Below are 27,365 nucleotides of genomic sequence, written 5' to 3'. Positions count from 1 at the left end.
GAATACTTTTTAAAGACTTTCATTGTGCTCACTGCCATTTGCTACTAAAACCAGATATTTAAACCAACCTGTTACACAACAGCAGAGGCATCTCATGTAAAACTTAAATATTTATTTCTAACAGCTAAATACCTCCAGAGAATGAAAATTATTCCCTAGAGGAAAACAATTACATTTATTGAATAAACACTTCCTAAAAAGTACATAACTTCTCTGCCAACAAGAAGGAGATGCTGGTTTCATTCCCACTGCTCCCATGGCCCTGTGCCTTCACAGAGCTAACAGCCTCTCATTCAGCACAACGCTTCCAAGAGAGACTGCTTTCCTTTTTTTTTGTACTTGTAGCTGTCATTATTCTTCATTTGGAATAAATCCTTTTGCTCTGTCCAGCTTGTCCAGAACCTCACTATAAAGGCCAACCATCTGGAGAATACGAGCACACACTTGTCAACAAGGATGGATAAAAATGTATCATTTAACTAAGCGTAGAATTTAACTAAATGTATCATTTAACACAGAACAGAACTAAGGGAATAGGTGGGAGGCTACCACCAGTTTCTAAACCAAAAATTTCAAACTGATGTAAAGATTTTTGGCACAGGTTTAAATAAAATGATTTAGAAAAAAAAAAAGATCAGTGCAACCTAACAAAAGTGGTTTTATTTACAGTCATAAAGCATAGTTTATATGTGAGCCTTATATCAGCACATAAACCTATTCACCAAATCACAGATGTTGGGAGCTGATGTTGAGGATGGGGAAGGTTCTTATTGTCAGCTCTCATTGCTTTAACTGATGCATTTAAAATGGTGTAAGTTACAGCCAAGCCCTTGATTGCTCAGCTTGTACACAAGAGAATGAATGGTGACACCAGCCAGGCTGCACAGGGTTGCAAACTAGACAGGAGCAGCAGCCAAAAGCTGTAGGAAGAAGCTTATTTGTGACAGAGTAAGAAAAGTGTCATTGCAAAGTGTCACCTACACTTTGTAGGTGCTAGGCTGGAAAGTTCTCCCTCATAGGAAGTGGCTAAGCTGCACCTGAGGAGATGAGCTTTAGTGATTCTCTTCACACCATCTTAAACCCTATTTGCAAAACATGAGATTACACTAGAAACCAAACCTGAAAGTATGTAAGAGCTAAACTGGTACAGCACCTTGGCTTTAGTTAAAGCAGGCAGAGGTACAAGGTTCTCCCATGGCCACAAACAGTCAGAATTTATTTCCAGTCACCCATTTCCATCATCCTTCCAGTAAAAGAATGCTACACTATTCTCTCTATTGTCTAGCAAAACTTTTCTGGCCTCACTTTGAAAAAATCTTTTAGCACCAGCTCCCCCAAAATATTTAGATACCATGATTCTCCTGAAACTCTAAAGATCATCAGCAGTGGTTTCTTCACCCAGATCCACATCTCAAACTCAGGCCAGCCAGCCAATCCCATACCCTCAAATCCCCCTGTGCACACTCACATGGCCTTCATAGGTCTTCTTCAGAGAGCCCAAGTGATTGAGGAACCTCATTCCCAATCCACACCACTGCTCAGCTTCCTTGTATTTACCAACAGTGTACTGAAATATTCCTGTGTTCCAAGCTCTTGTCATCAACCAAAGGATCTCCATCTCTGGGTAAGCATCCTGAGGTGGCAAACAAGCAGCAGCACCTCATCAGAAAATAGAATCTTCACTTCAAACTGACAAGTCAAGAGTGTGTTAGAGTTTAATTTTAGAGTAAGAAAACAGTTGGGCTCTTTCATCCTAAGCAAAGAGAGAAAAAGCTCTTACAAAATCCAAGGAAATTTGTAATGCAGTCCTAAATATCCAAGAGACTTTTCTACACCTTCAGTGCATCTTTTACTGAAGAAGCCTTACCAGCTCCACATATAACACTGTGTAATGTTCATTTTACTAATTATTCTCAGTCTAATGAGAATTTTTTCCAAACATGCTCAGGATCATGTCCCAGTCTCTTGGTTTCCTGTTCAACTTACTGTGCTGCTGATTACACTCAGAGCATCTTCAAAGTAGTCCCACACCTCCTGCAGCACACAGGTATCCAAGTCTGTCAATCCACTTGGCAAAGAGATGTTAATCAAACTGTGTAAGCATTTGCTGAGGATTGAAAGAGAGCAAAAGAGGAAATATTAAACACCATGTGCACAAACAGTTTTTAGTATGAGGAGCACACTGAGTTATGTCTCAATTATGATTGTCAGACATATCAGCCTTGGTGCTTAACACACTCATATTCTTGCAGCAGAATATGCATTTTTGCACTATCAGATCTTATTCATACAAACTCTGAAGAAACAGAGTCAAGAGCAATTAGTACTTAATTCTTTTCATTGCTGGTCTCTACAGTAACACAGAAGGAAAATCACAGTATTACCTAGGGTGCTACACATGACAGCAAGAACAAAGTACCTTTTCTAACTCCCCCAACAAGAGCTACGTAGGCAGCATCCTCAGAAAGTCAGTAACAAATACTGAAAACAGCTCTGCCTTTCTCAGTGTGAAATGAGAAAGACAATATCAACAGTTGCCTTTGCCAAGTGCTCACTTCAAGGAACTTGGAAAGGATAACACATAAATATGCTAAATAAATCACATATGTACTATGTGGCATCACTACCTTACAACTCATAGCTTTCTTCTCAACCCTTAATTTCTCTTCTTTGTCTTTGAAATACCCAGCAGAGTAACTTGGAAATGAACACCTTCCTCACAAGAAACAACCAGAGACCTCTTCTGGATCCAATTTTCATTTTCCTTCCTCAATAGATGAATTTATTGGAAACAGGACTGTGCCAGAAAACATGCCAAGTAAAGAAACTGCAGGTAAAACATCTGTTAGGCAGTCATCCTTCAGAGTTACATTGGCTGGGCAGCAAGAAGTGGAACCTTGCATATAAAGTAAAATCCACTTCTTTTCAAACTGCAGGCTTTATTCCCAGTCAGCATTTCCAGCCACAGGCTCATGGCAAAGCTATGTGATAACACTAACCTAAATTTCACAGCATCAATGACAGCCTCCTTTCTGTGAAGGTTTAGTGCACTCTTGAGAGCTTTCTTACACAGTACAGGATACCGAGCTGGAGGTTCCATTGCTAATGCTTCAAAGTAAAAGAAAATAGAGAAGAAGAAAAGATAAATTACTGAAGTCAACTTCAATCTCTTAGGTCACTAAAATAAACTGCAGCATGTTGCCAGATCCCTTGTGAAAAACCAACTGAAAAGAGATCTGCTTAATGGGCAGGTCACCAGCTGGTGCTTCTCTCCCTCTTTCTTACTCAGCATATCATCAATGAGAACAAGGCAGAAGCACAGAAAGCTTCATAATTCTCTGCTGTTTACCTCCAATGCAGTAATAAAAAAAAAATCTGGTGAGGGGCACTGTCTAAAGAGTTTTGTTTGTCTCCTTGAACACAAAAATCCAGATGGAAACCTTATGCAGGAGCAGGATTTGAGAATGGTGTCTCCAGGCACTGGAGTGTTCTCCCTCAGGGCAAGGAGAACAGAAGGTGTTTATGCAATCCTACAGGACACCTCCAAAGACTTGCCATGGTAGTTCTAAATGCTCCTTATCTTTCTTGGATCCTGCTCCAGATTCTCAAGCACATTTTTGTTACTAGGACTTTGAGATGAAAATATGGCACAGCGTAGAGAAGTGCTATTTACAAACTAACTATAAAAACTTTAGGAGTTGAAACTCAACATTATCTTAGTGGCTTAAATATACTTAAAGTATCTATCCAAAGTCCACAGCTCGAAACTTCTGCACTGGGGCATGAATCAGTGAGGGTCATTCTCAGGCCTTTGCCAGTTTGGAGCATGTAAAAGTTCATCTGAAAAACCCTTTCCAGGCTCACAAGCTATATGAGTGTCTCAGGGTCTAGAAATGGAAAGCTATCACAACTTTCTGGTTCATCATCCATGTTATCTGTCATTTCAAACCACAGCTCTCCTAACCTTGCTGAGATCATAAGCATCTTTGCTTCAGGACAAAATATATATGGTTAGACCCATTCTCTGTATGTTGTACAATACATGATAATCCTGGCCACCTCAAAAGAACAGGAAAGAGAAATGAAAGCTTCTTTGTCCTTACATGCAATGATTTCAAGTGTCTTGATCTCTATTTGGGGTTGCTCCCAAACTGACTCCATAAGATTGTGAAGTGTTGGATCATTCAGTTTGGATCTTGCTTCAAATTCATAAAGCAGCAACAAGGTGTCTGTTGGGTCTTTAGCAAAATCTCCTACAAGAGAGACAGGACTGCCTGTATGTAATGATGAATTTTCTCTAGGCCACAGGGCCATTTTTGCTATAAGGTAATTCTTGCTTCCAACAGGCAGGAAAACCATCAAGGCACTCAGACTTAACAGAAGAGCAAATTTGAGTGGAATTTGCCTTTCAAGGAATATCTGATGGAATTTTTCTACCAATATCCCACCAGAAAAAGTGAACCATGCATCTGGGTAGGCTAACAGTCACTTAACACCTCAGCTGTTATCCTACTGTCATCTATCTACTCCAATAACCTCCATCTGAGACAGCAACTCCACATGCTCTGTATTTTCCATTAACATTGTGACCAAGAGTTCCATGTGCTGAACACACACTTTGTGGCTTACCTGTTAATTTCAGCACCTTCCATACCTCCTTGCATGTCTGAAGATGTTGAAGGGCCTGACTAAAATGCTCCGTCTATTTTACAAAATCAAATAAGTTATTTTTGTCATGGTTTTAAAAGTAAAAGGAACAATTATGTTAGAACCAGCTATAAAATAAATTAAAAATTAGCCTAGTTAGTAAATTGCCTATACCAGTTACTGGGGTTTTGGTGGTATTTTTCCCTCTTTTTCAAAGACCTCCATATCTCTGACAAAGCCACTTCACATTGGCCCAGAAAGAACCATCCATGCTCCTGTGGGACATGACTGTTTTATCTCTCAAGAATAAAATAGTGCTATTGAGACTGACAAACCACTAAATGCCACAACAGAATTGCTGTGCATTGCCCACCACAGAATTTTCTACAATCATTCTATAGCAGGCTTCTGTACTTCCTTCACAACCTCTGTGTTTTCTTTAATCTTCTTATCACAGTAAGCACAATGCCCTCTTCCTCCCACCCACAAAAAGATGTACACATAAAAAAAAAGGAGTTTTATCACAACTACAGTGGTAACTACTTTAGCAACAGCAGTAACTGTCTTTCTGACTAACCCAAATTTAGCAGCAGACTCCTTACAAGATATATCTTGTAGATTGAAATTCCTCTTGGAAGTAACTGCCATGACCCTTTATTGATACAAACCAATCCAAAGACACTGAACTAATTTACAATTCAACACTTACAGTTGTCTGGAAAGGTGCATCAATTCTGACTATGAAATATTCCCTTGCTTACATTCTCAATACCCTGTTCTGAGTGAAAAAACTAGGACTTCAAAATCAGAAGGAGAAAATGCTAAACTGGTGCACTCAGAAATAGTTGAGAGGCTTTGCCCTACCTGTTCTGAAGGTGTTACTTGTTGTCTCCCCATCTCCAGATCAACTGCAGCTGCCATTAGCAGGCATGTCTTCTGAGCAATCAGAACAGCTTTGTCAGAGGGACAAAACTGGGACAGCTGACACCAAAAATAGGAAAAGGTAATGAGAATTTTACCCATATAAAGCAATTTGTTTGTGAACAGATGATTGCTGACCCTCCTCTATGACACTTGCAGGAATCAGCCATGAGTAGTAAATATTCATATTGTAATTTTACTGGTATAATTATTCAACAGAATTATTTAAATATAAAGTGTAATGCAGAGTTGGAGTCCCCTCTCTACAAGCACATAGGAAACTGACAGTGTTGGCAGAAGTCCTGCATAAAGATTAGGACCTAAGTACTTAACATGTTTGTATTAATGATACAGTTTACAAACATCAGAATCCATTTATTTTAGAAACTTCTCATTGAAATCTTATTACATTCTTAAGAAACAGAATGTGAAGTATGACAATAATGCACACATTTTATATCACAAGTCAATCTCCTTGTGACAAAAATGCTCCATTTTCAGAGCACACAAGCATGTCTCCATGGAGACACCCAAACCATGGATGTGACTTCTAGAAGAACTAGACAGATGAAAATATTCCTCAATTAGAAACACTATTAGCAAAAGTAAATACCTTGTAAGACAGTACAAAAAAATCCCTCATCTTTTCAGGGCTGTCCTTGAACTGTACAGCTAAGTTCCAAGCTAACAAAGACACAAAAATAGAGACTAGAATAAGAATCTGCACTGCTACATGTGTACCCATCTAATCTCTAGCAATAAGCAGTTCAGGTCCTACAATTCTATTTCTGAACCAATATGTCATCAACAGCTTATTTAACAACATCAAGAAGTACTGTTACTAGTGATTTGTTAAAATAGCTAATTCAAGCTTTCACATTTTGCCTTGATAATTTCACCACAACCAAGAACCCATTCTAGCACACACCCTGCCAACAAAAGCATGAACTGGGAAAAGCATTTTCTTATATTAGCTAACAAAGCCAGCATATGAGGGGAAGTGTTGTACAGTATTCCCAAGACAAATAAAAAAGCAAAAGGAGAAAAACCCACAATGTTTTGAACCATTCCTCATTTTACCCCAGCAAGGTCAAGTACATGGCAATTAATCACACAATTCTGAGTAATAAATGGATGAGCATCTAAAGGCAATCAAATTATTCATGTATGAGAGCTTGACCCAATTAAATGTTTAGATTCTCCAGCAACTTTCACATTAATTTATTCAATAGGACACATTTTTGCAGTCTCTGAATTGTTTATCCTGAGAGTGAGAGTGCTGCCTTTGAAGGTCCTGATTCCATTCATGCTCATGTCACTGCATCACCTCTGCTGCTTCTCCCCCTCCCTTGCTGCTCTTTGCTGGAGCACACTCACACTGAGCATGTGTGCAAGAGCAGCTCTCTTCTGACACTCATTAAAACTGTTTGCTCTCCTGTATGCTCTGACAGAAGCAAGAAGCTGAAAAATTGGCCCAACTTGTTACCCTATGCTTATATTTTTATTTATAGACAGCAAATGCACTAATCCTTTACCAAAACAGTGTAACAAAGACTACAAATGAGGATCCAGAGACAACATCATGCATAAAGCTTAGGGCAGCCCATGGGAGCTGCACTTCCCACTAGAAATCACTTTATCTGTGATAATATTTACTGTTTGGATTTCACAGTCTGTAGTTCAAGGCAAACTCCAGGGCTGCAGATTTAAATGACCAAATAAAGACAGGAGATTCAGTTTAGATTCTGAGAGAGCAACCTACCAACTTTTCTGAACCAGTGAGCTTCAAGGATCCTCATGTCCCCTGTGAATTTCTCTTCTGTGAAAGACTCAGCAAGTTTCTTGTGAGCTGCAGAAAACATAATTCAATACAAAAGTACCACTTTTGGAGCAGAATAAAAACATTTCCAAGTCTCATCCTTGCACTACAAAACAGAGGTTTCCAAAACACCTGTGTAATTCCTGATGAAGATTTATTCTCACAACTTAAATCTAATATTCTTCAGAAAGCCCTATTAAAAACAGCAGAAGATGCCTCAAACAGCATTTTAGAGAAGATGCCAACAAGGACTGCTCTTCTAAGTTTACTGACACTGAAGTCTAATGCAGAGAAGTTTTACTTAATTTCACAAACGTAATTACAAGTTTGAGGCCTTCTAGGAACCTTTTATTGATTTAATTCTGCCCTTAAATCTCTTGTACTTGCAGCAGTACTGCAAGTTTTTGATAGCAAAACCTGGGGCACTGAGATCCAACTTCACAATACTATTGAATCTCCAGCTCTAGTTTTCATTGATTTCACTGGGAAATTCAGAGCCTGGACTGAAATAAGGAGTCTAAATATTTCATTGTATGGATCTAATCATATCATAAAATGTTCACATATGGAAGAACTCCAGAAAATGCAAATAAAACAAAAACATACCCAAGTTCAAGTAAGTCAGTATGGAGTTGATATCTTCATCTCTAAAATGGAGAAAAAATTCAGTTTTAGAAAATTGATTAATTTTTTTCAACAGAAAAAAAAAAAAACAGAACACATTATTTATGTTGAAATATATTTTCCAAGTTATAGATAGATCCACTCTTCTCACTCCAAATTTTGGAAAGATATCCCACTAGTGTCAAAGTTACAGAGATTGCTTAGCTCACAACCTCCATTAAAAATGCCTGACAGGCATATGCATTAATAAACAAAGAAGGCAAAGAGCAAATATTGAAAGAAAAGTTTAGACAAGTTGAAAATATATTCCTATGTGATGCCATTAGGTCAAGCTAGAAAGTCATCTGGGTGGACTTTTACTAGCATAAAAAATAATCTCTTGATAACTCTGCAAGAAAAAAAAATGCCCAGAAAGAAAACATTTCACAATCTGAACAACATATCCACCATAAGAAAATGTTTTTTCAAGGACACCCACCTTTTCTCTGAATTTTCTGCCATGATTTTTGATAACATCAGACGGACCAAACATCTGAATATGAGAAAAACAAGCAATGGAGAAACAAGATTTTTTTTCAATGGTGTACTTTGCCCTAATTTTCCTGAAAGGATCCCACTTTTCTTCCTTATGCTTCCCCTTGTATGTATATTGAATTCTTACTTTAAGGATGTAAATAATTGTCGGCAGTCTTGTAAATGTTCAGACAAATACTCCAAAGCTTTGATAGCCACAATTTGTTGGTCATTCTGAAAAGAATTAAAACATGTTTTGTATATACTGCACTACCTCAGCTACCACAAAAGATACCCAAACCAAAACAACAACAAAACCCAAACAAAAACAAACCCCAAAGCAAGGACATTTTCCAAGTCTGTGCAGCCCAGCAGCAGGAAAACGAACAAAGGACTGCACAGAATTGCCTGAGAGCGCAGAGAAAGCTCGAAGGAGAGATCATATGATTCCCTGCACAAAGAGCCTGTGGCAAGAGCACGACTAGTACAGGTTGCTGAGGCTTTCATGCCTCACAGGGCTGGGAACAAAGCCCTGATAGCCTGGAATGCAATCAGCACTTCAGACACTGCTCAGGCCACCAACCAAGAGGCAAACAGGAGGGACAAAGGACTTTCATCATGGATTTATGTGTATTCTTACACAGCTTCCCCCTCTCACATCAAAGATCAAATCCCAGAGGCAGAAGAAGATGAAACATTTTGCTAAGGAGAATTTTACAGAAATACACGATGTTATGTCCAGATGCCAACATTTGTAACTCAGAATTCTTTATTCTTCTGTCAAAATTTTAAAAGATACCACTTCCTTCTACATGAAAATAATTTCTACTTTGCATTACACAACACATTTGAGTGAGACATTTGTTGTGGAAGCATGAAGAACTAAGAAATCCATGAAATACAGAGAAATATTAAATCTAGGCCAGGTTAAAGAGGTTAGGCTGTCCTACTTATATCAATAAAGCAAAGACAACATTATCTGCTCTACCTCTAAAGCAATTTGGGCAGCTAAACTCAAGAGGTTGCTGCCTGTATTTTTATCCACTCTCAGCTTGTCTTCATGTTCTGGTGGCTTTTCTGCTAGTTTCCCCATTTCAATAACTGCTTCCATAGCTGAAAGAGACAGAGGGAAAAACCAACATTTTTATAGAAGCTATTGGAAGGTGCAAAGTTCTGTTTTAATGATTTATGAAAGGCTATAATTTTTATTTTTTTAATGAAAAGCCAAGACAAGAAAACCTGAGCATACCAGCACTTCTCCTCAAATACACATTTCCTCCTAGGGAGGTGCCAAGAAGCTTTCAAGTTACTAATCTAAGGAAACAAAGATGCCATACAAATGATACTCATCTCACATCTTAATTTTGTTCTGCTAAGTAACTGTTTGTTACCAAAGACAAGACTTTCTCTAATACATTGTCTGGGCATCATTCCAAGCTCCCACACTTGGCTTGTGCTAAGGGTGCCACTGCTTTTATGTTCACACTGTGCTGTGTTTCCCACTCTATATTATGTGAGCAAATTATGCTGTCAATAAAATTTGTATAGAGAATAATTAAATGGCAGAGAACTCATTGGAAAATAAGCTCTGCACATTACTCTGTATTCTAAGTAACTATAGACTGTATTTCTCCATTTTCATTACTTGAGCTAAGATCCTCATTAAAATATGAAACAGCAGAACTCATTATAAAGGAGAAAGAGGCTACAGAGATACAACATTCTGTAAGTCATCTCAGTAATTCATGTATTTCTTGGTAACTTCAGGCTCCATCTGTCCAGAGAAGTTAAGAGCAGCAGTAATGGTTCCCTTAAGTTCCATATTGTATATGCATACTAAAAAGTATAGAATGATTCTCACCCTGGGATGCTCCTAGAGCTTCTGCCCATGGGAGGATTCTCTTCCCTAGACAGAGGCTCCATCCAAACAAAATCAAATATAGCAAAGGGCTCTGCCTCTTACATATTGTGTGCTAAAAAAAAAAAACCAAACTAAATCCCACTTTTACAGCTTAAATCTACAGCCTGACATTTTCAATGATTTTAGGGACCCTTCTTCTAGCTACCCTCTGTGGTGTCTTTCTCAAGATGAACAGTCCAAAGCTATTTATATATATTTTTAATATACTTGACATTTCTCCTCATAGTGGATCCTTTAACTTTCAGGTTGTACCTTTATCAGTATCGTTCTCCAACACTGCAATCTTATAGACACTGAATTTAGTAAAGATGCTGTTTGGATCACACCTTTCTGCTTGTTTAACTGCCTCTTTAGCCTATTCACAGAAGAGATTAAAGGAAATCAGTACAACATCACCTTGAAATTAGTATATAATTTGCAATAGAAAAGAAATAAAAAGATACACAAAACATTACTGGTTACATTGCTGATATCTAGAGAATAACTCAAGATGTCTGATAGGGCCAGATCTGCCCTTGAAACAAAAGTGATGAGGCCAGAAGACAGCACCAAAGGCTGAGCAGAAATGAAAAAGCCAATTCCTCAAAAATAAGAGCAATGCAAATAAAGACATAAGTATGTCTACATATGTATTAAATATACCTTGTCAACTTGTTTCAGGTGAAGATAGCAAGAAGCCATGTTCCTCTGCAGCTTAGCCAAGTTCTGGTCTATCTGCCCAGGTGTATAGAAGCTGACAGAATAATTGTACCAGTGAAGGGCTTCAGAATAGCTTTTCTCCTAGAAAATATAAAAATAAAATAAAACCCAAACAAACATGGCCATATTTGGGTGATGAAACTGCCTATGTCCTCCCAATTTTTCTTTAAAAAAGGTCACAGCAATGAAAGATTTAGTCAAGTATATTCTAGTGCAACCTCCAGGTTGTTCCAGATGCAGAATCCAGCACTTTCCTTTGTTAGATTTCATACAGCTGGTGAGTGCCCAGCCCTCTAATTTGTCTAGACACTGTGAGAGACAGAATGCAAAGCTTTACTGAAATCCAAAGAGATGACATCAACTGGCTTCAGCTGATAACAAGGTGGATGACCTTGTCCTAAAAGGAAATCAAGTTTGACAAGCAGGACTTCCCCCTCATGGACTGGTGCTGGCTGTGACCAATGACTGTGTTGTCCTTCAGGTGTTTTTCAATAACTCCCAGAATAATCTCCATAATTTTACCAGGCACTGAAGTGAGACTGACAGGCCTGTAGTTTCCAGGGTTGTCCTTCTTGTCCTTCTTGAAAATTGGGATGATTTTTGCCAGCTTGCAGCAAACTGGGACCTCTCCAGATTCCCAAGACCATTCAAAAATCATTGAGAAGTCTCACAATAACACAGCCAGTTCTTTGACTACTCTTGGATGGATCCCTTCAGGCCCCAGAGCCACATAAGAGCCAGCTGGAGCAGGAACTCTTGCATTAACTGTTCCCATGCACAAACCTTAAGATGAGGCTACCTGAAACTTGATTTTGTAATTGAAAACAGCACCCAGATGGATGAAAATAAAACTAGTGCCAGCTGGAACAAGGCTCTTAGTAACAGTTTGCACTCTAACCAAAAATAGGCATATCAAAGAGGTCAGAAAAAGAATTTCATTTTCACTGATATAAATAAGAACACTACTATTTGGTCCCAAACCTCATAATGTTTGGCAGCTCTGTCCCACAAGATGATGTGCAGCTGATTCAAGGCTTCAGGCAACAGCTGTTTGCCAGTATAATGACCTGAAAAGATACTGCAAATCATCACTTTACAAGAACTTTACAAGAACAAGCACACTGAGAGGCATCTAAGAATTATTCTACAGCCTGCAACAAAAAACAGGGACACAGCAATAGTTTAGGAGCCAGTGTTTCATATCCTGTTTATTTAAAAAAAACCCCAAACCAACAAATCAACCAAGCAAAACCCAAAATACCCAGTGGGTAAGAGAAAAATATTTTCATGCTTGAACAATGTAAATGTGGCTCTTGGTCCCAGCTAGATGCAACATCTGATCTGCAGTCAAAAATTACTACAGTGCTACAGGTGCAACAGACCTGAAAAATAAACTGTTATGCAGCTGCTCTAACAAGGATATGTAACCTGGCTTAGATTGACAAACAAAAATAAATTGGGCTGGATGGACAAAGCATTAACATTACACAGAACTCCTGGTTAATGTTTCTAATCCCACATCAATCAGTCACACACAGTCTACACTAAAAAGGAGGAATTGCTCCAGCAAATGAATTTAACCCCAAACTTGATCGTGACTGTTGTTCAATATGGAAGTTGAGAGTTGCCAAGTAAAAGAAACATAATGGAAAACAGACACAGAGAAAGAAAAACAAGAATAAGCAAAAAAAGTGAAAATTAGAATGCAAGACTTTAGCCAACTACATCCAGCTTTCAGTAAACAGCAGTAAAAGATGGATACAGACCTATAATAACTTCTTCAATCTTTTGCTTAGCGAGCAGCTCCCTCTTATTCTGCAGCAGGAACTCGATGTGGAGCAGGGTAATTTTTCCAAGGTGAGGTGAAGATTCAAATCGTTCAGGAACAGATTTCAGAAAATCAAAACCAACTGATTCCCTATTCACAGAGATGCATTTTTAAGAGGCTGCACCAGAAGAGCTGTTAATTTTCTATTCTGGAGATTAACATATTCACACCATCCAGCATGTTTGTCATTCAATCACACCAACAGAATGAATCAAGGTATGAATTTGTTACAGTTCATCTATTCAGTGGCAGCTTCCTCTTACCACAGGCTTCTTCCACTGTATTCATAAGAGTTTATTCTTCACATTTGCATCAAGATACAAGCATATACATACATAATCATGATGGAGCACTCAACAGGGTAAAAATTCGTGCCTCAATTTATTTTGCAGTAACTTGTTATCCTTCTACTGTTTTTCTCAAGAATGGTTCTAGGGCTCCAAAGTCATTCTGATGGTTGGTTATAAAAAAAAGTCAGTCTGATGATTCCAGACATATAATAAAACTACATAATGAGTCTTAATCATTTCAAAGTAAGTCTACAGCACTGCAAATTGCCCCTACACTTATTTCACACTGTGTTCTGTTGCTACCATAATCACTGTCTCCTTGCTACAGAAGACAGGCTCCCTCTCAAAACCTTTCACCTTACCCCCATGAGCTTTTATTTGAAATAAAGCATCATTGTATAATAGATGTTCTTTGCTTATAAACAAAGACCCAAACCTCCAAACATTGTGTTTACCCCACTTAGAGATGCTTTCATACCTTCCATGCTCCAGCAGCAGTTTGGCAGTATTCAAACAGAAGTCTAAGGACATCTCAAAGTGTGTGAATTCTGCAAGAGCTAGACAGAACACAAAGCACTTGAGATTATGTAATCAACTTAGACACTTAATTGCTCAATTTACCACTTATCTCTTCCACCTGCTTTGAAAGACAGAAACAAAACTGAAAAAAAAAAAACCAGCAACTCTATAACAGATGTACCACAAATGGAAGAATAATAGCTATTGTGTTTTGACTTTCCTTTCACTGTACAGTTAATGCAGTACTACAGAAAGGTGACAGGCTGATAGCCCTGGAATTCCAGCCCTCTGTCTCTCTAAACAGGAACAGCATAAACTTTAATAGAATTTTTTTTTTTTTTTGCCTCAAGCTCCATTTTATCAAAATGTCTCATCCTTATCCAGCAGGAACATCCTAACACTGAGGTTAGTGCTCAGGCTGGGTGTGGTATCATATGGCACTGGGAGCTACTTCAGCATAATGCCCTGAGCATCAGCTGTTGGACTGAGTGCTGCTGATAAGCAGGTATCAGTTTTACACCACTCAGATAAAGTTTTAAAACTGTTACTCTGTGCTGAATGGTTAAGAACAAAACAGATACATTTGTAGCTTGGATGGGATCAGAGAAGGAATACACAAGGACATGACTGGAACAGTTGTTAAAAGAAGCATTTGAAGGCAGCTGATGCAAGTGTGCAACACAAGATTTTAGTGAAATGCCTAAAATTTAGCAGGAATCTTCACTCAAAAGACAGAGCACACACTTTTCTGCCAGCCATACAAGAAAAGGGACACCCACTCATTAATAAATGTGCTTGAAGAACTGACTGGAGGTTTAGTGTTACTAAACAATAGCCAAGTGTGTTTTGAGAGGCAACTCTATGGTTTCACAATTCAAACTGAAGAACACAAGTCAGCTCCTGTATGTTTATTTGAAATTGTAAGATCTAAATGACTGGCTACTTGAAATCTGGCTGAAAGCCCCAAGGAGGAATGTGGAGTTACCATTTCTGCTAGTCTGACAGCATCCAAACCCCTGCTCTCTGCAAGAAATTCCCAATCACATCCTACATTTCTCAGATTATCCATTACACATCTGATGCTTTCCAACCCTACTCTCTTCCTTAAGATTTCATTATTTATGAAAATTAATTTATCTGACATTAATTATCCTTTCTATATTAAAGTCTCCCCAAAAACTTTCTTATCCTCTCATTCCATAGCAGAATAAATTCTGCTCCAGTGACAAATGTGAGGAATAAGGAGAAAAGAGTTTATTTTATTTAAATTAACTCTTGTAATACAGGTTTATAACAACACACTGATGAGCACATAATATCTGTTGATTAAAATCTGCAAAATCCCACCCAGAGAACAGCAATGCTTCACCAGCCTTTCTTCTGACTGTGAAAGTCAATGCACCTTCACCCTATGTCTAAATAAACTGTAGCTTTACATTGCTACATTTTCACTCTCTTCCTTCTAACAGCCTTCAAAGTGTTCTCCCTCCCCTATTTGCAGCAAGGCTATTTAAATTAGCAGCTGGATACCTCCTCTGTGAACACTGAGTGCTATGTCTCATACTTCAAAACCAAAAGGACATTTAGCTAATACAGATTCTGCCAAAACCATAAAATTGTTTTTCTGTGTATGACACATGCAGTCTCCTTGGATATGAAACCTTAATATGAAACCTAGGGAGAGCTGTGATACCTGAGTTAATATCTTCATCTGATGCTCCACTTTTAAGAAGAATTTTAACTTTCAAAAAAAACCCTGCTGGGTGCAAATTCTCCTGCACAATGAAAAACAATACATTACTTGGACAGCTCTTTGCAAAGCACAGATCCTGTGAGAGTACAGCACATTCATAATACAAACAAATATTAAGGAATCACAAACTCCCCACTGAAATCTTCACTTCCATTATTATGACTGAAGCAACTTGTGCCATAATTTCTTCCTAAATGCAATGTGCATCTTTATTATTTATTCTTACATCACCAAAAGACCACAAGGATAACGAAAGCAAAAGATTTAAAATTCTCAGTTTGCTGTGGCCCATTTTAGATATTTTTAAATAGAAGCTGAATATTACTGAATGATAGAAAAATTTCCAGTTTTTCTATGTGTGAATTGGCTGGATAAATCTAGAATTAATATTAGTAGATTCAAAGTAGTTTATAAAAAGAAGAAATTCAGGAGTCAACAACAGTGGGAGCAATTGGAAATAATAAAGATTGTATACTAAAGCCCTCACTAAAACAGTGCATGTTTCAGGTTCTAAAATAAACATTTTCTTCTGGTTTTCCATACCCTCACACAATATCAAATGTACATTATCAAAACTTATGATAAAAACACTTTCTGCCTCCAAAAGCTTTGCAAAAGTAAACAATAGGAAAAAAGGCTTAGATACTGTAGGAGCATATTATTTGCATAACTAAAATACACTGCCTTTTATCCTGATCTCATGAGCATATGCACTATGATCTGCCTGTAAATTCAGGCAGCATGCAGAAATTGGAAGCTTCCATTTAAAGCAAAATTTCACACTTAAAACTTGTGTTATACAAAACAGAAAATGATTTTTTAAATGATCAATGAAAGACAAATAGGAATTTTTCAGATTTCATTTACTCCTCACTAACCTGAATAGATAGAAGCACAAAATTAATTCAAGTCTTTATGGGAAACAGAATTTGTAAAGGATCAAGAGACCTCACTGTAATGGCTGCTTAGAGATGTATGACCTTCCTTCAGGGTAGCTGGTGTTTATACACCTCATTTTTCAGATCTGCTTGCACATCTCTGCCTGGGTGTTGCTCTGGGGATCCCCCAGACAATGAGGTAACGGAAATCATTTTACTCTCTGTGCTTTAGCTGTGGGTTTGTGGCTGTCCCAGCTGCCTGCCTGTATCAACTCACACATCTGAGAAATTTCAGTCACACCATCATCAAAGGACCTTACTACTAACACACAGGAGGGCAGTTCTACTTCTACATGCAAAAAAGTATTTCTCAAAAAAAAAAAAAAGCTGGGAACACCAAAATATCCATAAGAGCATGGAAACATAAAGCAAACACACCTCAATCTGTTGTCAAGGATAACACACCAGGGATTAACGTGGTCTATATCATCATGTCAACAAATGCTTGAGTTTCATCTATTGCCATCTTTAAATGCAGCAAAAATTAATACCTGATTTGCCAAGTTTATGGCTTTCAATGCCTTGTCCAGGTACAGGCTGCAATCCCACTCAAAATAGGTCGTGGCTAACAGCCTCAGCACTTTAGCCTGGGAACAAAAAAATAACCACATACAAACATACACAAACACAAATCACTTAAACTCTAAGGCCACGAAAAATAAAAGCTCTTTGAGGCAAAAAAAACCCTGCCTGGTATCAGACATATAAAGTGATTTCTCACATCTGAAATACATCCAGTCTTGAAGCAACTAGAATTCAGAGAAAAACCAAAGGGCTGCAAGGAAAATCAGATAACTGGAAAAAAAAGAATGAAAGAAGAAATTGAAATAACAGAAGGTACATGCTCCACAGAGGAAAACAAACAAATAAAAAAGCAGGACAAAGACCTACATGATGATGGACTTCAAATACATAAACTATTTACATAAAGAGGAAGAAATTAAAATCTTCATATCTACAGTCAGAAGTAAAAGAATAAACTGACTTTGAATGAGACAGAGAAACATCTATCACAAATGACACAGCTCAGCTGATGGTGTACTGAAAGAAGAGGCATAGAAGAAGAGATGCCCTTTCAGGATCTGCTTCAGCCTCTTTCTACACTTGGATTTCTGTGAAATAGCAGAATCAAATGTGATTTAAGGGTGCTCATCAGGGACTGATGCTCGTAACAACTGAACTTTAAACTCTGCCAAACTTCACAGCAGACTACTAAAAAGGAGACCAAGACATCACTGGGCAGGTTTGCACTGGAGTCAGTTTAACAAAAGGCTCCTATTTGTAAATAGAAATTTCTCTATTTCCTACCTGCATTTCTTTGCCAACAGAATGTTTCATGTCCATCTTCCCAATGTCATAACTCTGGCTATCAGTGATAAATGGAAGTTAGAATTAAACAGGATGACAGAGATAAATTTATTCAGTCTTCTGATATGTTCAAAATTCCTACCCTTTCCCACTTCCTAAGCAGTTAAAAATCACATAAATCACACAAACTAATCTCAATAGACACTTTTACCAGAGAATAGAAAATTCTGGGTTCCTTCTACCCTTACATTAAAAATTGTACTGAATCACTTTCTTCAACTTGTTGCAGCACATTCTGTACCACCTTCTATTCAAACATTTTGGTGGGTTTTATCAATTTTAACCACAGAGGTTTTGAAGAAGCAAGTGTTTCCATTCTCACCTGGAACACAATATGGCAATACACAAAATCTATTCATGACTGGTCTCCAGACCACAGCACACCAACAGCAAAGACAGAACCTGTAACTCATGATCCCCATTCTGCTTCTAAAAGTTAAATGGCAGAACAAAGAACCAGCCAGGAGAAAACACAGTGATAAAGCCACAAAACCAGATTTGATTACAAATGCTGTGAATAAAGAGCTGTTAGAAAGAAAAACAGTACCTGGACTCTTGTTTTCTAATCTAATATATTCTCAGACTAGGGAAATTTTAACCCACTAGATGGAGCCACACTCTTTCTCCAGATTATTTGCACTGTGCAAAGCTTTATTTCCTCCTCAAATTTTGTCATCAGGACTCGGCATTTAATTTTCCTCAGGAATAAAATATAAAATAATCTCCAAAGCACCAGATGTAACTAATTCTGAGCATTTCTACAAATCCTCTTTGACAACAGATACAACCATGATGATTTAGAATTTGATCTGTTGCCCTCCATTTTCTTCTATTTTAAAGAACAAGAAGACATTAACACAAATTTTCTGCAGTGAGGCTGTTACCATGGCATGAGGATGCTCTTCCTCACAGCCTACATTTCCTCACCCTTAGTAATACCACAGCAGTTGTTTGGATCCTACCCAAACCATCTCAACCCATTCCTTTTTCACCTTGATGTTTGTGCCTTTCATCAGTCAAGGACTCTTCAGAAAACGAATCCCTTTGGAGGAAGGGCTAGGGAGAGGATTGGAAAGAACCACTGCAAGATGACTTTCATTCTAATGGCAGGAAAACCCATGTGGGAAAACAGATTTTAGGCAATAATATCCAACCATTACAAAATATCTGCTCAGATCATTTGGTTCAGCTAAAATCTTGTATTCTCACATTTTTAATGGGCCTCTACTTTCCCTTGCACCCCCCTCTCCTTCACACAGGTTTTTACATCTCAGAAGAAAGGGTTTGGGTTTGTTTATTTGGTTTTTGCACATTACCTGAGCCAGAAGGAGCTCTGTTCATATCTCTTCCGTTCATAGGTTTCCACTCCAAAATTGTAACAGAGGATTGACAGGTAACAGGTCTGGAATAAAAGACTCCTGCTTCTAGAATGTTCTTGTCAAACACCATTACATCTATGGCACTCCAGTCTCAGGTTCTTTAAAATGCATTTTACTTTCAAGCTATTTCCACTGCTATCACTTCTGGCCTTTTGCAAGGGGATGCTGATGATGACTAAATGGAATTCATTGGATGGGAAAGTGAAGTATCATTAACCAGACCAGGACACAAAAAACAGCAGGATTTTTGAAACACATGAGGAACACAGAGTTCCTCAATAAATCATATTGAAAGCACTGGAACTGGGTAAATTAAACAATAAAAAATTAAATTTGAGAGGAAAAACTGTAATACCATAACCCCCTTTTTTTTAAAATAACAAAAAAGTTCTACATAATTAAGTGAAGAAGACTACCTGTTTCATGGTAGGCTTCTTCCCAGCATTTCTCTTTGGGGTTAAAAAAGGATTACAAGATTTAAAAGAAAACTGCTTTTGAATGCTTGGTTATTCAGAGCTTTATCAGTCAGCCCTGACAACATCTGTTCATAACAACTTGTCATTTCTTTGAAATTATTTGCAGCTGTCATATGTCATCCAAAGAAGAGACAAAAACTCATTTTATATGCCAGCAGGCTGCCAATATTTACATCCATTTTGCCTCTGCAGTATCTTTTTTCCCCAAATATAAATGATGCTTTTTGCAAGGGACTGCAGATTTCAAATTCTCAGACAAAAATGAGAAGGGTAGGACAACATCTTGCTTCAATTTTTTTTTTTTTTTTGCAATCCAGAGGGAAAAGCACAGAGTAGGTATATGCATAAAGACAAAAGAGCTCACTCTCAGATGTGAAACCTTATTTTTCACAGGTTCATTTGTGAATGTTGTCTTTCCAGGAGAGAAAGTTTCCTGTTCTGAGCATTGGTTCATAGACTATCAAGGATCACAATCCTCTCCAGCTGGTCTCTGGTACCACACAACACAATAATCTCCCTGTGTTACTCTCCAGGTTCTCTCTGGTGCAATGGGAGCCTGCAAGAGTTTAGGACTGAGAGCTACCCAGCAGCCCAAAAGATTTGGATTCACTCAGCAATCACTAGCTCTTTCCATTTGCCTCATTTTTTAAATACTTTTTAAATCAGAAGTGAGTTGTATCACTCTCTCATGATCAGAAACCTTTACCTTGTCTGCATCAGTGCTCCTGCTTTGTGAAGAGCTTTCATCACAAGAAGTTTAATATTATTTAATGAAGGAGTTCAAGCAGAAAGAATGAAATTAATTTAGAATTAAATGAGAAGCAGGAGAGCAAAGATCTCAGTGAACATTTTCAACAGTAAGAAGTTCTACTCTTATAATTCAAATCAAAGTTAGACCCCTGCAACTTAGTACTCAGATGCACTTGAAAATAGCCTGCAGACGACACAAAGCAATGTAAAATCAGCTGGAGTTTAATTGGTTAAAAACAAATAAATTCCAACAATAGATCCCATATTTTTCTTCAAGAATTTGCATCTGCCCCTTTAAATTTTATTATCTATACCAGAGGGACAGGAAGAAAATGTTTTTTAAATATTGGAAAACAGGTAAGCAAATGAAAATAAATGTCAGGAAGTTTATTCTCATATAAAAATAACAGACTTTTATCTTTGCAAACAAAGAACTAATCTGCACAGGATAGTTTGTTTTCTCTGTGAGACAAAAGCTACAAAAACCATTCATAGCTCTACAGTTTCATGAAGATGAGTACTGATAGTAGTGATAGACTTGCATATCAATAACTTTGTAACTCAGCTCTTCTCTTGTCCCATCTGTCCCCAGACAAATGTTCACATGGGTACAAGATGCAATATACAAAATCAAGATGTAAAATGCAGCTGGTTCTGTAGAGAGTAGGTGGTATATTCAATTTAGAAATCTTTTTGCCTCGCTTGCTGATTTGTCTTCTCATTGTTTAGGAAAAGAGTTTATTATTCTATTTCAAATTCTAATCTAAGAGAAGCAATAAAAAAATGCACTCTGAAAAAACTCTGCTGTTTCCACACAAAATTTTTAGCAACAAAATCTGAAAGAGGCAACCAATCGCAGAAGAGATCTTCAGTTCAGAGTACTTTTCAAAATTTTCTGTGGCATATGTCATGCTTTAACATACAGAGAGGAAAGCAGGTTCTCAAAGTTTGGAATGATAAAGCAGGGAAGATTTCACTTACTTCTTTTGGCAATTTCATCAGCATATCTTTGCAGCGCTGCACGCACATCACTGCTTTCTGAAAGTCCCCCTGAGCAACAGCCTGAGAAAGCAGCAGAGCATGCCAACAACCTGTTAGTGTGCAACTGCTCTTTAAAATTCACTAAAAACCTCATTCTTTAAAATAGGACTTGGGCTTTTCACATGCAGTAAAGCTAGGTTTGGGATTAGCTATCTGTCCTTGCAGTGCTACAATAATTCTGTCTATTTTTCCATATTGCCAGATGATCAAGAGATGCAGAAAATCACTGCAGTGCTTCGGTAGTGTGCGAAGGCCAGAGACATGGGACAAGATCATTCACACATTAAGATGATACAAGAGCTCAGCAAAATTTATATCACCTCTCCTTTTGTCTCCATGATCAAATTAAAATATGGGCCATTGCTTTGTCCTGTTTAGGGTAGCTCCTGAGAATTTTGGAGATAGCACTTCCCTTTAGACACTCAGGTCAGTGGTGTGACCAACAAATGCAGGAAACTACATTCACTGTATTTGCACTCCTGTGTCTGTAATGCTCTGTAGGATTGGTAGAGTTCTCAGGCACTTCAGAAGGAAAAACAATTCCTCTCAAAACTTAAAATTTCTAAATTGCATCATCTTTTAAATTACAGTTACTTGCCTTGTTCTCCAGTCAAGCACAGGACACTGTTGGAACTGACCCATGTATGAATCATAGAGGCAGCTGTTTATTTTATAAACAGCCATGATAGCCAAATTATAAAGCAACAAATCTGAACTAGAAGAGATAAACACCATTGCAAGAATGACTGTGATAAATGAGGGAAATTAAAAATCATTAAATGATTGCAACACTGAATGCAAACATGAGATCTGCTATCTTATATCTAAGTGAAGGAAACCTATCCCTCAGCAAGTCCTCAATGCCAAGCACTCAGGTATCTAATAACTGGGTCAGAGTTTCCCTCTATACCTCTACAAGGTATAGAGTGACTTATAAGGGAAACTGAGAACACATACTGATTCAGCTTGGTAAGAGAGTACTTTGAAAAGGCTCTTCTCCACATCAGCTCTGTGCACATGAATATCTGCTTCACCCTCGCTCCCCTTCCGTAACTTGGCATACAGCTTCTCTATACTCTGCAAAACAAAGTGCAGGCATCACCCATGGAACTTACAGACAGGGGTGTATGTAAGAAATCAAAAGTGGCAAAGAACTTACATTCATGGCATTCTCTAGAAATCCATCTGCAAGACCAGCTTTTCCAATATCTATCCATCCTTTCCCAGTTTTCATAGACATCTGAAGGAGGTAGTAAGTCTTTTGTGAAAACGCAATCACTTTCAAGAAAGGCAATGTAAGAGCTCATCTTCTTGTAGCACAGATCTAACACAGGACAAGGGTATTTCAGCTCTGTAATTTCTGACCAGCAACTCTCACTGCTGAATGAACACTTAGATACAGCATAAGACTTATGGTGGCCCACTAGACAATATTATGAGATACTGAAAAATTGTTATCTTATTGTTATCATCATATTTCTAGAGTCCCATACTGTTGTTATTATATTCCTAAAGTCCATACCTTCCAGCTGGTTTTCTACCATGTACCTCTTCTCTGTAGCACAGTTCCTCATGACTTCACAGAGACTCCTCCAGGCCCTCAGCCCACCCCTTTTTTCCCAGTTATCTTTACAAGCCACAGCTGCTGCCCAACTCAGGACTTTGCAGCTGTGGCTCATTTAGAATAGCTGGGACCCACTTATCCAATACATGGGACTCTCACTACACTGAAATAAATGCATGTCCTGCTCATATTTTACCCTGTGAGAAGATGGGATGCTAACCACACTGCCCAGACACTCCTAGCTCCAATGGCTCAGCAAGGTATCCCTGTAAGATACAGGTCCCACTTCAGCATGTACTTTGTGTTCTTAAAAGGGAAAAAATGGGATCATCAATCTTATCTTTAAGTGATGAGAAGAGAGAGTCAGCAATGCTCCTGCCAAAGCACCAGTTACCCTTCCAGAACCAGACATATACTTCACTCTCTTTCCAAAGCAAATGTAATAAGATTTGAAGACTTCCCTGGGGGATCAACTGTATTTCATTACACAGCCACAATGAGCCTTACCAGAATCTGCCTTCGGATGGTTCCCTCCGGAGGATCGCTGCCCTCACAAAGGCAAATCAGTCTGCAGGCAACAAACCGCACTGCAAGGAAACAGAGCAGGCATTCAAGTTCCCTTCTCTCTACTTCTTCATTTGTTTTTTTCAGAAAGTCAAGCCCTGCCATATCTGAAAGACTATCTGGCATTTTAAATCACAAGAAAGAAAAGCGTGAAAGCTTCAGGAGTTAAAGCAATCTGAATTTTAGCCAAGATATTTAAAATTGCTTTTCAGACAGTAAGAAAAAAAATATATATTCTCATTAAAATATCTATTAAACAATTTAGAGAGAGTTTAAGTTAAATACATGGTATTCAAAGATTTAATTACATTGCAGGTGCTTACAGTAACATTTCTTGAAAGCCTCAAAGTAGCCTTCAGCAAAATAAGGAAATGAAGTTTAATAATCTTTACAGTTTCAAAGTAAAAAGCAAAAATTTCAGACCTTCCTTAGACATCAGGGATGGAAAAGACACTACTTAATGTATTTAAAACAGCCTCTCCCTGGCCCTTCAGCTGTGATCTGAGAACATCATGTTCTACTTTATGTCAACTTACCCTTTTCCCCTTACCTGGTGTAATTCATATGATGCAGATTATACATAATTTTGACTATAATCCCTCAGGACAAGAATGTAGGCCTGACTCTGCAATCCCACAGAACCACAGAAAGAACACACTGAGGGAAAGCACCAAAAGCTCATTTCTGCTTTCCCCCAGCCCTGCTTCTGGCCCAAGAGAACCCAGGAGCTGTGCACCTGGCTAAAGCAGGTCAGTGAAAAGAGGATTTAGAATGTTTCTGTATGTAAACATGGATGAGATAGCTCCATGAAAAAAACAACCTTGCTTGATATAAATTAAGTGACCAACAGTCTAAGATTTACATCTGTGTTATTTCAATACATTTTTAGATTTGAACCACAGCATCAGAAATGCAAATTACAGCTTCCTTTGGTCACATCACCTCTTTGCTGGTGCTCTGGCATGGAAAGGGGAGTGACAAGAATGCCTGCACTGATTCTGTGCCACAAGATAACAATTACATCAGGATGCTTTTTCCTGAACTGTTTATACAAGCCCACCAGTACACTCTTCTCTTTCTAGCCCGGGTCTGCAAAGACTCAAACAAATCTCCAGCTCTGTTTATGTGCCTGCCAGCAGGGAGTGCTTGGTCTCCATGCTGCAGCACACAGAACGCCCTCAGGGAGGCACAGAACATACGTACATTTGGCTCTTTGCTCATCGCTGATAACAGCACCCGTGTGTTTGGTCACTGTCCAGTTCCACAAGCTGACTGCACTCTCTTCAACCTGGAGAGGAGAATTCCACTCAGTTTAATCGTGTCCTGGATGTGGATCCCATTGGAATTTACTACTGGAAAAAGAAGCACCTTTCAAGTGTTTCACAGGAATGGCCTCTCCACATGTTTATCCAGCTCCCTTTCACACCAAAGGTGTGAGTTTTCCATAAAACTGTCACAGGATCCCACAGGGACCTGTTGGACAGTGACCTGAAAACAGGCATGCTGAATGGATGGAGCATTTCTTCACCTAAAATCTGAAGGGGTTGGAACAGAACTCTAAGAATCTGATCACATTTGAGAACTATCTGTAGTAAGGCTTCACCTTTTTTGCATGTCCAAAAGAACACTAAGTAGCTTAATTACTTTAAATACCTACACTGGGAAACTTCAGATATTAGCAAACAAAGAACAAAGGTTACTGACTATATAGTCTTGTTAAAAAGACACAGCACTACATAAAGGCAATAAGCTGCTTTAGCAACCCACCCTGAGGGGCTGATTTTCCATCACTTTATTCCACTTTTCAAGACAGATCTTGCCTATGAATACATATTTGTCTGTATAGGAGAGAGTTCATAGCCCCTCTTATTGAAGTGGTCAGATTACAAATTTATGATTTCTCCTTTCTTCAAAAATAATTTAGCCCAACTGATTCAGGAAGAACTGAAGGGCACCATTTTTATGCTCTTGTATTTCTTTACACACTGTACTATTGACACTTTCTGTTACAACACTCGCTAACTTATCTCGCTCCTTGTTGCTAATTTAGGACTTCCAAAATCAGTGTTCCTTAGCTGATAATTGCTACTTCTTAAATGTCTCTTGAAAATATCGTTTTAGAGGAAGAAGTTGGACAATATCTCAGCTGCTCTTTTTCCTTATTTCAGATTCATGTATTACCAGATTTCTCTTTGAAAAAGGATTTTTAAAGTAAATGTTTACTTCCTGCTAAGTACTCCTCTAGGAGAAATAAACCAAATATTATAAACAACCACTTGATAAACTTTTACCATGACTGAAAATGAGTACCTCAAATATAATTTTGTGTACTGGGATATTGTTTACCAGGCACTTAAAATTACATGCTTGCTTGTTTTCTTCCTTGGGTTATCTGTTGTCACTATGGGAATCCACAGACAGGGTGAGAAGGACCTCTCCTCTGATCCAGTACCAAACTCTTAATGCATCAGTGCTCTGTGCTTGCATTTTTACTTAAAATTACAACCAGATACTACTAGTGGTTTGAAATAAAAAATACCTTAATATCATCAGTAACCAGTAATTTTCCCATTATTATCATAGAATGGTTTGGGTTGGAAGTGACCTTAAATATGACCCCGTTCCAAGCCCCTGCCATGGGCAGGGACACTTTTCACCAGACCAGGTTGCTCCAAGCCCTGTCCAACCCGACCTTGGACACTTCCAGGGATGGAGAAGCCACAGCTTCTCTGGATAACCTGTGGAAGGGCCTCACCACCCTCTCAGTATCTTACTAATAGCTAATCTAAGTCAACCTTCTTTCAACATAAAGTCTTTTCCCTCTTCCTGTCACTTCAAGCCCTTGCCCAAAGTCCTTCTGCAGCTCTCTTGGAACCCCTTTAGGCACTGAAGGTGCTGTAAGGTCTCCCCAGAGCCTTCTCTTCTGAACTCCGTCTGTCTTTCCCATCTGGATGTTCTCCAGCCCTTCAATCACCTTCACGGCTCCCTCCAGCAGGTCCACATCCTTCTGAAGTTGGTAGCCCCAGACCTGGACACAGAATCCAGGTGGGTCTCATGGAGAACACATTGAGAACACATACTGGTTTCAGCTTGGTCAATGCAGAGCCAATGACACACACACTTTTACATCCAACATCATTTCACATTGACTTTTAAAAATAACATTTCCCACTTTATTTCGGACTTTCACGCTATTGGGGCAAATGAAGAAGAAGTGAACTGTTTTCTTTAGATTTCAGTAGTGCTACACTTTTAGCTTCCTCGCCAAAGGTGGGAAGCAGCAGCAGCAGCTGGTGTTTACGGAGCTGCAGCACCAACCTGGGCCAGGGCTGTGGGGTGGGAAGCACATGCACCCCCCGTTTCGTCAGACGGGTTGGGAGCGGGGGGCTCTCCCTCCGCCACCTTCCCGTCCTCTTCAGAGATGCTCTCCGCCGCCCGAAACAGCTCCTCCGTGAGGGCGGCGATGCGGGACGGCGCCTCTTCCTTCAGCAGCTCCCGTACCAGCGCTGAAAGACAGGAAGACAGCGGGGCGTGACACTCAGCCCAACATCAGCAGCCAGTGACGGCACTTTTCGGGAAGGGAGAGCCCACGGCACCTTCCACGGCCGCCACCCGCGGCCCGGCCATGGCCCCTCAGGAGAGCTCCGTGAGGGGCGCCGAGCCACGGAAGCAGCGCTCCCGCACTGCGCCTGCGCACCCCGACCCAGCGCGGCCGGCAAACCCCCGCGCCGCCGACTGCCCGTCTGGCTGT

At 39.0% G+C, this 27,365-nt stretch overlaps 1 protein-coding gene across 4 annotated transcripts; it reads right to left on the bottom strand.

Annotated features, from left to right (window-relative positions):
- Positions 1-233: 233 nt before the first annotated feature.
- Positions 234-27,365, bottom strand: TEX11 (testis expressed 11). 4 transcript variants are annotated; one of them, XM_064713194.1, is made up of 29 exons: positions 27,211-27,365; positions 26,933-27,120; positions 24,818-24,902; positions 23,558-23,637; positions 22,646-22,726; positions 22,444-22,563; positions 21,427-21,507; positions 19,157-19,242; positions 17,781-17,838; positions 16,964-17,059; positions 15,475-15,556; positions 13,741-13,819; positions 12,911-13,062; positions 12,126-12,211; positions 11,088-11,225; positions 10,698-10,800; positions 9,513-9,637; positions 8,673-8,758; positions 8,490-8,543; positions 7,994-8,034; positions 7,331-7,417; positions 6,182-6,252; positions 5,512-5,628; positions 4,630-4,702; positions 4,104-4,253; positions 3,000-3,108; positions 1,987-2,107; positions 1,469-1,633; positions 234-423 (listed from the first exon to the last, which is right to left on the bottom strand). In XM_064713194.1, the coding sequence occupies exons 1-29, from the start codon at positions 27,239-27,241 to the stop codon at positions 352-354; spliced, it is 2,817 nt and encodes a 938-aa protein (XP_064569264.1). In that variant the 5' UTR covers positions 27,242-27,365; the 3' UTR covers positions 234-351. The 4 variants fall into 4 exon arrangements, with proteins under 4 accessions (XP_064569264.1, XP_064569265.1, XP_064569268.1 ...); XM_064713195.1 differs by lacking the exon at positions 4,104-4,253; XM_064713198.1 differs by lacking the exons at positions 23,558-23,637; positions 24,818-24,902; positions 26,933-27,120; positions 27,211-27,365 and adding an exon at positions 23,035-23,088.

This window comes from Zonotrichia leucophrys, chromosome 4A (assembly GCF_028769735.1).
Source record: "Zonotrichia leucophrys gambelii isolate GWCS_2022_RI chromosome 4A, RI_Zleu_2.0, whole genome shotgun sequence".
In the NCBI taxonomy this organism is placed as follows: Eukaryota; Metazoa; Chordata; class Aves; order Passeriformes; family Passerellidae; genus Zonotrichia; species Zonotrichia leucophrys.
This window is presented reverse-complemented; position numbering and strand designations above follow the sequence as displayed.

What these genes read in the sequence shown, in the direction of transcription:
- TEX11 (XM_064713194.1), bottom strand. Translation starts at nt 27,241, where the DNA reads ATGGCCGGGCCGCGGGTGGCGGCCGTGGAAG. An exon ending in CCATCCGAAGGCAGATTCTG is followed by an intron (nt 22,727 to 23,557) that starts GTAAGGCTCATT and finishes TACCTCCTTCAG; the next exon opens with ATGTCTATGAAAACTGGGAA. An exon ending in GAAGGTGCTGAAATTAACAG is followed by an intron (nt 4,254 to 4,629) that starts GTAAGCCACAAA and finishes TCTCTCTTGTAG; the next exon opens with GAGATTTTGCTAAAGACCCA.